Here is a 12,430-nt window from a genome sequence, read left to right as displayed (position 1 = left end):
AGTAATAGTAATAATGATAGTAATTGTAAGGTGTAGTAATAGCTAGTGTTTCCATGGGGTGGAAAATCTCACGGAGGAGATAGTCATTATCAGAAGTTAATTTACTGGTAGATATTTTTCTCTCACCACTTATTAAAAATAATTACCTGTTTGGTTATAAAGGGATAAAGATTTTCTTAGTTCGGTCCCCAAAGGTTCAAAATATATAGCTCAACCACAGTGTCAAATTAACATATAAAAATAGTTGACAGTTATGACAATTGACAATGAAATTGAAAAAAAAATTAAAGGACCTAACAAATCTTTACCAATAATGAATATTTCACAATTAAATATAAATTATAGTTGTATTTGTTCTAATATCTATAGGTAATGAATGGTTAGTTTGATTGTACCTTGAGTGTTTGTGAAAAAAAATGCTATCTCAGACATTATATACCCTATTCAGACCAATAAGTCATTATAGCAGAGTAATAAATGTCCTTAACCATTTTCATTTATTTGTATAAATATTGTATGTTTTGTTTTTCAATAATAATCATACTATTTTCATTTACTTAATTTTACTTATACATTGTATGTCTCACAAAGAAGATGATTCACATGAAAACTCATAATAACAAATATTTCTACAATTTACCAGAAAAAAAAAAAATGGTGTTGAGCTTCAATAGTATTCACAAGGTTTATTGTACCTCTTTTGAACATGAACAAAGAGTACATTTTAATCATTTCTCTACTAATTATATTCCTTTGATAATTCAAAGTCTGTTCTTTTATTTTTGTCTCAGTATATATAGTGCAATGAATCATAATACGTATTAAACCAATTTACTATTTAATTAGAGAAACCCATTTTTAAAAATTTTGAGAATAATGATTAAGTAAAATCAAGAAGGAATATGAATAAAAAGTATGGTTCTAACTTTCCTTCAGATTGTATAGTGTTCATATAGTACTTAATGACCGATGCTTTCCTAGAGCTTGAAATGACTTTAGGAGGGTTTTTAAAAAATCACTTTTTCCTTGTTTGCATGAATTACGTTAACTCCAAATGACACTGATGAAATTCTAGTCTGGTTTGCTGACTCATTTAATGTTAACTTTTCTGATTTTTAGTTTGTTCTCCTTACTCCTTTGTACTCTTAAGTGCAAACATTCCCTAAGTTTCTGCTCTTTTTCATCCATATGCTTCCCTTTTGTTATCTCTCCTCTCATTGTTCCAACTATCTTTATGTAAATGATTCTTCAATATCCATTTCTAGACCTGATATATTTTCTAAACTCCAGTCTAACAGTCCCAGAGAGCTACCATATTCAACTGATATTGTACATCTCAAGTACATTTCTAAAATGAAACTCAAAATCTCTTTGCCTTAATATTGTTCTTCTAGTGAACTTCTTTTTTGAAAATTATTTTTATATTTTTAATTGAATTTCCATTCTCTACTTTTTTCTTTATCTTCCCAATTCTGAGATGGCAAGCAACTTTATAAAGTAACCTATATGTGCAATCATGCAAAATATATTTCTATCAGTCATGTTGTGAAAAAAAAGACAAAAAACCCCCAAGAAAGATTAAAAAAAAACTTTTTAAAAAAGTATGTTTCATTCTACTTTTTGACTCAATCTTTTTTCTCTAGAAGTAGATAGCATTTTTCACTATGAGTCTTCATAACTATTTTAAGTCATTGTTGCTGAGAAGATCTAAGTCATTCACAGCTGATCAGCAAACAATATTGCTGTTACTGTTTACATGTTCTACTTTTTCTTTATTCCTTTTACATTAGTGCAAGTAAGTCTTTTCAAGTTTTTCTGTAATTATTCTGCTCATTAGTTCTCTTTGAGGACAAAAGACAAACAAGAATATGCTCATTATTTTAGTACAATCCGTCACAACCTTATACCATATCTTGTTAAACTATTCCCCAGTTGATGAGTAACTCTTCCATTTAAACTTTTGTCATCACAAAAATAGCTGCTAGGTATATTTTTGTACATATTGGTATCTTCCTCTTTCTTTGTTTTGTTCTTTTATCCTTCTTTCCTTCCTTCCTCCCTCTCTCCCTTCCTTTTCATTTTCCAACATGTTAGTCCAGCTGCTAGGTATGTGATAGCATCACAGAGTTGTTTTAATTTGCTTTTCTCTAATCAAAGTAATTTAGAACATTTTAAAAATATGACTATATGTAACTTTGAATAATTTATCTGAAAGCTGCCTGTTTCTTTTCTTTGATAATTTTTCATTTGGGGACTGACTCACAAGTCACAAGTCCTTAGATATTTGACCCATTAACATTTGAGAAATGATGCCTTTATCAGAGTAACTTGCTGTAAAATTCCCTTCCCTGCTTTGTTTTCCTCCTTATCTTGACTGTATTGTTTCTGTTCTTGCAAAAATTTAATGGATTCAAAATTAACCATTTTACATTCTGTGTTGCTTGTTTGGTCATAAATTCTTTCCTTATCAATACTTCTGACAGAAAAACTATTTGAATATTCCCTTTCATGGCTAAATCATTTACTCATTTTCACCTTACATTGTTATGTGGTATAAGATGTTGATCTACACCTAATTTCTTCCAGCATGCCTAATTTTCCCAGCGATTTTTGTCAAATAGTGAGTTCTTCTCCCAAAAGTTTGGATCTTGATTGTTATGTTCATTTACTATGTATACTATATCTAATCCATTCCCTTTATCCACCACTCTATTTCTTAGTACTAGATTGTTCTGATAATTACAATATTGAAATATAGTTTGTAATCTGATATTGTTAACTCAACTTTCTTTACTTTTTTCATTGATTCTTTTGATATTCTTAACCTTTTTGTCTTCTAGATAAATTTTCTTATTTTTTCCAGCTCTATAAATTTTTGGTAGTTTGATGGTATCTCATTAATCAGGCAAATTAATTAAAATAGGATCATAATTTTCATCATATTAACTTAGTCTACAAATAAAAAATTGATATTTTTTCCAGTTGTGCAGATCTGGCTTTAATTGTGTGAAAAGTGTTTTGTAATTACATTCATACAGTTAATGGGTTTGTTGTGAAAAGTAAACTCCTAAGAATTTTATATAGTCTACAGTTATTTTTGGTGTATCTAAGTCCTTTCTTGAGCTAAACTGCCAAGCATTCAAATTCTGGTGCAGAGATGGCAACTCAAAGAAGGCATTGTGCTTTATGTAGGACCTAGATACAAGAGTTCAAAAGAAATGTGAGATGTACAACTTTGGAGTCATCTCCACTTTAAATTTTCATGTGCACTATTTGTACTCAATCTGAGCTAGAGTCTTCCAAGATCATTTTTGTCTGATTAGTCAGAGACATGGCACCACAGAATAATGATGTCATTTTGGTTGTCTTTGAGAACAAAATATAATAACCAACTACTTTTCATTTTAAGTAATGCCCCCATTTATTACTATGCTTTCTGGTGCTATTATTTATTTATTTTTGCTGAGACAATTGGATTTAAGTGACTTGCCCAGAGTCACACAGCCAGGGAGTTTTAAGTGTCTGAGGCCTGATTTGAACTCAGGTCCTCCTGACTTCAGGGCTGGTGCTTTATCTACTACACCAACTAGCTGCCCCTCTAGTGCTGTTTTTAAAATTAGAAATGAGTATTATATTCTGTCAAAGGATTTTTCTGCATTTTTGAAGTGATCACATGGCTTTTGTTGTGTCTGTTTTTGATATAGTTAATTATGCTGATATTTTTTCTATTAAAATGGTTAGGATGGGACGATTGTAAGAATATGGAAAAAATAATAAATCACAGCTCTAGTCTTACAAGATAACAATTTTTACATTGTAATTTGTGTAATATTGATGAAGAGTACATACTTTAGAAATCTTACTAGACTATAATCTCCTTGAGGGCAAGGATAGGTTTATATATTATTTGTTATTATTTTTTTCACTCATACAAAATGAATACCTTATACAAAGGCAAAGTCAAGGAAGCAAAAAGAGGTAAGGAGGAAGAAAAGAATAAAGACAGATATTATTCACTTAGCTATATTATTTCATTGTGCAAAATGTTGAATCTGTGGAACAATCTATTTAAATAAAACAAAATTTTATTAGTCCCTTTTTCTTTATTGCTTTATTTTTTATGGTTACACATGTATATTAACTTTTAAAATATACATTTCTTTATGAATCATTTTGGGACAGAAAAATCAGAATAAAAGGGAAAAAACATGGGGGAGAAAAAAAAAAGGCAGAAGAAGAAGTGAATATAGCAGGTGTTGATTTACATTCAATGTCCATAGTCCTTTTTCTGCATGCAGATGACATTTTATATCCAAAGTCTATTGAGATTGCCTTGGATAAATGAACTACTGAGAACAACCAAGTTTTTCACAGATGATCATCACACATTCTTGCTGTTATTGTATACAATTTTTCCTGGGTCTACATGTTTTGCTCAGCATCTGTTCATATAAGTCTTTCTGGGCCTTTCTAAAATCAGCTTGTTCATCATTTTTATAGAACATTAATATTCTATTATCTTCATATACCATAACTTATTAAACCATTCCCCTACTGATGGGCATCTATTCATTTGCTACCCCCAAAAGAGCTGCTACAAAGATTTTTGCACATGGGGGTCCTTTTCTCTTCTTTATAATTTCCTTGGGATACAGTACTGCTCGATCAAAAGGTAGCACAGTGTTATAGCATTTTGGACATAGTTTCAAATTGCTCTGAAGAATGATTGATGATTTCATTATTTCACAATAATTAGTGTCCCAGTTTTCTCACATCCCCTCCAACATTTATCATTATCTTTTCCTGTCATCTTAGCCAATCTGAGAGGTATGAGGTGGTATATGTTGTTTTAATTTGCATTTCTCTAATCAATAGTAATTTAGAGCATTTTTTATATGATTATAGATGGTTTAAATCTCAACATCTGAAAATTGTCTGTTCGTATCCTTTGACCATTTATCAAATGGGATGATACCTTTTTTTTATATTGTAGTTATTTCCAAATATACTCTCTTTACATCCCCTACCATCTCTAATTAGTTTTCTTTTCTAACAAAAAAAAAAATGCACAAAACAACTACATTCACCATGTCTGGTGAGAAATGCAACATTCCTGGAAAATCCAGTTAAAATTATATTGAACCTGATTTTCAGCATTAGCTGCTACAGATCTTATTATTCTGTGCTAAAATTCAGGATTTCTTCCTTTTGAACTTATCCATAAATGGTCTTTTTTTTTTAAATGGATTTAATGATTACAAGCTGATATTTAAATACTGTACAAAGTTTACAAATTGCTTTCTATTCATTATATAGTGTAATTATTTTCTATTTAATATGATTATTTTCCCCAGTTACACATAAAAATAATTTAAAATATTCTTTTCTTTAAAATTTCGAGTTCAAAATTCTTTTAAAAAATTCTTCCCTCTCTACCCCCATTAAGAATGCAAGCAATTCAATATAGGTAGTTAGTTTTAGTCATTCAAAATTAAAGTAATTCTTGCAATAATTTATTTCCATTTTACAGATGAAGGAACTGAGATGCAAAATGATAATACAGCTATAAAATGTCAGAAACACAGTTTGAACTCAGGCCTTTTATCACTCAAAATGCAGCATTCTTTCTTTTATGCCGTATTTTCTTTTAATTAGTTTCTTATTTTTGCCTTTCAATATAGTGGAGCTACATGTTGGTTTTGTACAAGGATACATATAGCTCTTCTGTAGAAAGTTACATTATGTTTTGGTGTACATCAGCTTGGACTAGATAGAGGACTTCTGAATTCCCTTTTAACCCTGAAACTCTTCTGATTAGCAATAAGAAATTTATGGAGAAATGTAACTATTTAGAGTGGTAGTGATCGCTCTATGTGTAAGTATTTAATGGTCTCTCTTCTCCTTTATCTTACAGAATTTGCAGAATATCTACAATGTCCTCAAGTGGGTCTTTACCATTTTCCCTCAGTTTTGCCTGGGCCAAGGTTTGATAGAACTCTGCTATAATCAGATTAAGTTTGATCTAACCCACAACTTTGGCATTGATTCCTATGTGAGTCCTTTTGAAATGAATTTCTTGGGTTGGATCTACGTGGCAATGACTCTTCAAGGAACAACTTTTCTCCTTTTGAGAATCCTGCTACATTGGGACTTGCTTCAGAAACCAAGGTATGTTTTCCTTAGAGTTTATTTTTCAGGGAACCCATTCCCACTTCCTGGAATAGGAGAGGAAGATAACATTCTCCTGAAAGCTGGAAGATAAGAAATTATTTGAGCATTATTACATAGAGCTCTAATGAGTCAAAGCTTTGCAATTTTCTATTTTTATGTCAGTATAAGTCACTGAGGCTGGGAAAGAAAACTTGAAAAGATAAGGTCTGGAACCTCTGAGAGAATCTCTCTAATTACATAATTGACTTTTAATCTATTTGTTGCTTTGAAATACTTGAACTTGAACATTGGTTGTACTTGTAGCATCTAAAATGAATTTAGTGGATGACACATCATACACATAGTGGATGGCATGCATAACAACATTATTTATGTTGTTTAATTTTGTTTCCATCAACCTTTGGAGGCAGTAGTATGCACAGGAATTCAACCAACTATACTTCATATATTTTTTCCTTTTAGCAAAAATACAATATTTTCTTTCTTTGCAATATAAGTAGGACTTAGGAAGATATAAGTAACAACTAAAATTTATATAGGGCTTTAAGGTTTGCAAAATACTTTTATTATATTATCTCATTTGATCCTTATAACAATCAGGGTAATAGGTAGTAATAACAAAATCACTAGCATTCATGTCTAGGAGAGAAAGTTAAAGAAGTAATGTGTGTAACTAGAAAAGGAGGTGGTTATGTGTTGAAGAGGGAAAGATTATGTATGGACTAATACCCTTGAGATACATGGAGCAAAATAAAGATTTCTTGCACTACTAAATGTATTCTCTTTTGAGCATCAGTGATTTCATCTGAATAATAAGTGAGTTCCCTTTACTTTAGAGTCATAGAATTCTGAAAGATAGAAGGAAATTTGGTAATCATCTCATCCAACTTATACATGAAAGGAATGATTACTATACTAAACTTGAAAAAAGGGCATGTAGTCTCTACTTGAAAGTCCTCCAAAGAAGGAGGAACACTATCTCTTAAGGCAAGCTATTCCACTTTGGAAAATTCCAATTGTCAGGATTTTTTCTAGACAATTCAAAATGAGCCTACTTAAAATTTTTACCCATTTATCTTGGTTTTTAGCACTGGAACAAATAAGAACAAGTCCCCTCAACCCCATATGACAGTCTTTCAAAAACTTTAGTCAGCATCATGTCCCTCCTGAAGCTTCTCTTCTTCATAGTATGTGTAAAGGTCTTACAAGTAGTTCCTCACATGACAAAGATTTAAGGCCCTTCAATGTCTCAGTTGTGCTCTTCTAGAAATTTTTTCTTTCTTATCAATATCTTTCTTAAATTATGATACCCAGAACTGAATACAGTACTCCAATCAAGGTCTAACAATAACAGTAAACAGGATGTCTATCATTTCCCCATTCCTGGAAGCTTTGCCTCTCTAATGCAGTCTACAAGCAGGTAACATTTTTGCCTGTCTGTGTTATCTCTAAAATGTTCAATCCTTTGATCTTGAAGAATTTATGGGGAAATGAGAACAGAAACTGAAAAGAATACAAGAGTAGGTATTCTAGAAAGAGAAAACATTACTTAGATGTTAAAAGCACAGTCAACTAGGCTCTCTCCCTCATATTGATCCCATCTTTCAGCAGTCATGTGGCAAGTCTGAGGATCTCTGAAGGAGATTCTGTCATTAAGATATGAGATTTCTGTCTTTGGTAAAAGTATATAACTTCAACTATAGTGTAAATGAGATTTTGTTGTTTTGAGGAAGTAGTCTCTTTGAAGAGAACCTCAGACTAAGATTTCCTTTGAGTTATATTATCAACATAAATTTGGAGCTTTTAACAAGTCTGGCATCATGGTAGAATATGGCAAGGTAGACTTAGAATCAGGAAGATATGAGTATAGATTCCACCTATGACACTTACTGACTGAACAAACAAAATCAATAATCCAAATAAATTCTTGGATAATAAATATCTTAGGATATTTCCTAAGAGTCCCAGGCAACTCCAATTTTATGTTATAAATGAGTTGTGATCTATATAGGTACATCATAAATGAAATTACGAACTAATGATATATTGAAATATTAGTATAAGTGAAAATTGAAATAATATAAATTTTATTTTTAGCAATAATACTTAAATATTCACCAAGCATTGTCAGTATTTAGATACAATGTGGATTACACATCCTCACCCAGTACAAAGTAATCTAGTTTCCTATGCATAAAGTTCATTGTCTATTAAAAATATTTGAGAGGACCAAAAAGAGTCTACAATTAAGAATTTAATTTATAGAAGAGATAATAAATTCTTATAGCTTGTTGCCCTTCTTCAATAAATTAAGAAAAAAAAGAATTTAATGAATGCTTACATGACCTTATAGTAATTTAGAAGGTATATGGAGAAGTTTGAATGGACTAAACTCTAAAGCAAAAATTTCTGAAGGTTTATGTGGATGGGATCAGATAAGTTTACATGTTAAATCCTCTACCTTGATTTACCAAAATAGAATTGATATATATGTGCCTATTCTCCACTAATCGTAATCTCCAGGGATTAGTTAGTTGTAACATATATGTTCCACATATTTTGAAAAAAAGAGAAACAATGGCTTCAGTATTATAAAAATATGATTTTTCACACAAGTTAAGGCAAGTGACTTTTGAGATTAAATAATAGAGCAGGAGAAGGAAGCATTTTCTTCTTATGTACATGGTGATGGAACAGATGAGTAGCTAAACAAAGATGAGCCTGAGCTATTACAAGAGGATCAGTATCAGGTTAGCTTAGAGTCATGCATTTATTTTTGCTTTGGTTTTTTATAATAATAAATTTCAAATACCATCTGGTTAGTCAGAGAGGTCATGAAAGACATTGGTTGAGGGAATACCCATACTGATTCATGCATGAACTTTTTATATTTTTGACTGCTAAAGCAGTTTCAAAGGGGGGAAAATTAAAGTTTAATAAGGTCCATACTCTTCCCTTGAGGAAGTGTAAATGTAGACAGAAAAAATGTCTAAGATCCCCTCTGCATGCCTTTTTGATCCTTTTGACATATAGCTTAATGTATTCTATTTAAATAAAAGTCAACATAAGGAAGAAGAATAATTAGAAGTTTGATACATAGTGTTGACAATTAGGTCATTTGGGAAGAGTCTGGAACAGAAAAATGGTAACTTTTTAGGATTTCCTCTAGTTCCTCTACTACGTTGCTCAAATTTCTAGGAACAAAACAATCATGAGGTCCCTTAAGAGAAAATTGGGAATTCCTGGTGGAAGCTTTAAAAACTTTAGTCAGATATTTTTGTGTGTATCAATTATAATCCATAAGAAAAAAAAAAAAACAAGAAAACTGATGTAAAAGGAGGCAATATGGACATAGATGATTTACTTTGGGCAATATAAAGATAGATTATTTAGGAAGGATACATTACATTATGGAAGACCACATGAAGGAAACAGCAAATAACATGGGTGAGGTAAGATGATAAGAGCTTAAACATTTTTGGAAGGCATTTTCTTCACAATAACCCTGTGATGTAGGTACAAGGAGAATTATCCTTGTTTTACAACTGGGGAAATGAAGATGAGAAATGTCTCCTGTCTGATATTACATAGCTAATAAGATGAGACAGGATTCAAATTCAGATTTACCTTTCTCCAAGTTCAAATCTCTATCCACTGTACCATAATGCTTCTGCAAGATAATCTTTTAGTTAAAACTTTTACATATATAGAGAAAGGGATGGATTAGCAGAATATTGTAGGAAAAGAAATGGTCTAGTACAGAACAATCATTAAAAAATGAAGTATAGATTGTATAACTTTTTGGAAATACTAATGAGGAAATGGTCCATTATTTTGTTTTTTTTTTTTTTAATGATCCTGACCATGCTAAAAAGGCTACAGAGTCATACAAAATGAAATTTGTTAATACGAAAGATTTTTAAAAGTATAATCATTTGCAATGAATTGATTGAAACGTAAATGAAATGAAACTATATAAAGGATGTCCCAAAAATCTCAATTAAATTTAATGCTTATTAAAGTTTCTATAAAAAACACAAAACAAAACACTCCTAACACTCTCCTTCCATCCCTGCCCTCCTCCCAAACATATATACACCCTGCTAATTGCATTAAGATTTTTGGGACACGGTTATCTGTACCATCTTCATCTATATCCTCATCTATATCTATGATCTTTATCTATCTGTCTATCTATCTGTACAATTAATATGTATAGAACATTATCATTTAGGTATGTAGAGAAACTACATATTATAGTCAATAAGAGCCCTTACTTGGAATTGGGAAGAACCAAATTTGAATGTTGACTTGAGTTGTGTGACCTGGGCAAACCACTTAACTTATCTGGGACTCACTTTATATATATGTAAAATGAGAAGGTTGGACTTAGTGACCTTTAAGTTCCCTTCTGGTTCTGAATCTATGATCCTATAATCTATAACAAACACAATTATTAAGTATTTCTTTCACATTTTGATTTAGTACTCTAAAATGATTTTAATAATTATTCATCCAGTTGAAAAATAGCTTTAGTCTGGTGTCAGTTCATTCAAGTTCTAATTATAAAGGTTAATGGGTTTTCTTTTATTTTAACAAATGAAGTTGGGGCCTTGCATGTCATTATTAGTTAGTATGGTGGTGCAGATGGGCCATGTAGCAATGAATTTTGTGCAGAGAATTGAAAAATGTCATTTTGCTTTAAAAAGTTTTGCTTTTCATATCACTGAGAATACATCCTCATATAATTAAACTTTCTGAATTCATATTCACTTTCCATTTCCAGGATTCACCCAGTCATTCTTGGTTCAGTCAGTCCTTCTGAAGATATGGATGTTAAAGAGGAGCAAATGCGAATTTGGACTGGAAAAACAAACAATGACATTCTTGTCCTTCGGAGTCTCCGAAAAAGTTACCAAAGTTTTGGCAAAAGGACCACTGCTGTAAATGATATTACCTTGGGAATACCAAGAGGCGAGGTAAAATAGATCCTATTTTCAGCCTCATTTGGGATCAAGATTGTACAATCATAAGCAATTGCTCAGATAGATAATATTATGTTCAGAGAGTTGGAAATCACATCTCAAAGGGACCTTTCAATGGGAGTAAGTTCTGGGAAGTGAACAGTAGTGGACTCAAAGAGAGTTTACATAGTGAATACATTTTTTCAGGATTGATACTGTTCATTTACTCTCATGACTTGCTTGGGTTTTTAAAAATACGTGTGGCATTAGAGTCTTAATGATTGTTTAGGTTATGAAACAGATTTTTTTTTTGATTGAGTAGGAATATTTTATGGATTAGATGAATTAAGGAAACAGCTTCCAACTCTTAGTTGGAATTTAATACTCTTTAAATGCCCAATTAAATATATGTAGTCAAATGAGATGAGGAAGGTAAAGGTATTTCACATACTATAATACTAACTGGGAGATGTTTTCATAAATATGATGCTAAATCTAGCTGAAATGTTTAATCAAAGCTGACAAAAGTAGCATAAATTGCTCCTGATTTTCTCTTAAATTGCATATGTAAAGGAAAATCAGTTCTGAAAATAATTGCTCTTAATGATGGCTAAAAATGAAAATACCTTGCATTTATTTCTGTTCTCCTTAGGAATTCAAAGCACCAAGTAGACATTATCCAGCTAATGGCTACAACATACTTTTAAAGTGGGAAGTATAATTTATATCCTATTTTATCTATGAGAAATGCAAAGCATAAAAATTAAGTCACTAACCTAAAGTGATACCTAGGTGTACAGAGGAAAATCATCTAACAATGGAAAACAAAAATGACAATAAAGAAAATTCTATTCAACAATAAATATCTATTGTATTTAAAGCATTCTGTTAAGCATTGGTACTAAAAAGGCCAAATTTTTTTTTCCTCTAAGAAGCTTACATTCTGCAAAAGATTTAATTACTTCACATTATCTTAGGATCCTAGTTCTTCCAGTGGTCAATTATATGAATTTAGTCATATTGTTTTATCATTTTTTCTATTCCTTTATAAAAAGACAGTATATTTCTCTCCAATTGTAATGTTATAAAGATCAAGCAAAAGAGGAATACTTGAAGTTAGTTTTTGTAAAAAAGCTATTATAAAATCTGATATATACTTTTAGCCATGGGCTTACTGGATTCTTGAAGATATGGTACTTAAAGATTTTTTTCCCCTGTATTTTGCAGAAAAGGTGATAAGAGACCTAGAAGATGGAATTCATTTCTCAAAGCTTTTTTGTGAAGGTTTTCTGGAG

The 12,430-nt window shown here is 31.1% G+C and overlaps 1 protein-coding gene across 1 annotated transcript in view; it reads left to right on the top strand.

The window, feature by feature from the left end:
* The window catches only part of ABCA13 (ATP binding cassette subfamily A member 13), a 504,928-nt gene that overhangs the window by 365,610 nt on the left and 126,888 nt on the right, over positions 1-12,430 (top strand). Inside the window, exons 53-54 of the mRNA XM_031957225.1 lie at positions 5,915-6,168; positions 10,958-11,150. Of these exons, the coding sequence (XP_031813085.1) occupies positions 5,915-6,168; positions 10,958-11,150 (447 nt within the window). The remainder of the gene's footprint in view (positions 1-5,914; positions 6,169-10,957; positions 11,151-12,430) is intronic.

The sequence above is a fragment of the Sarcophilus harrisii genome, chromosome 1 (genome assembly GCF_902635505.1).
Source record: "Sarcophilus harrisii chromosome 1, mSarHar1.11, whole genome shotgun sequence".
Classification (NCBI taxonomy): domain Eukaryota; kingdom Metazoa; phylum Chordata; class Mammalia; order Dasyuromorphia; family Dasyuridae; genus Sarcophilus; species Sarcophilus harrisii.
The sequence above is the reverse complement of the archived record's forward strand: the minus strand, read 5'-3'. Positions and strand labels throughout refer to the sequence as shown.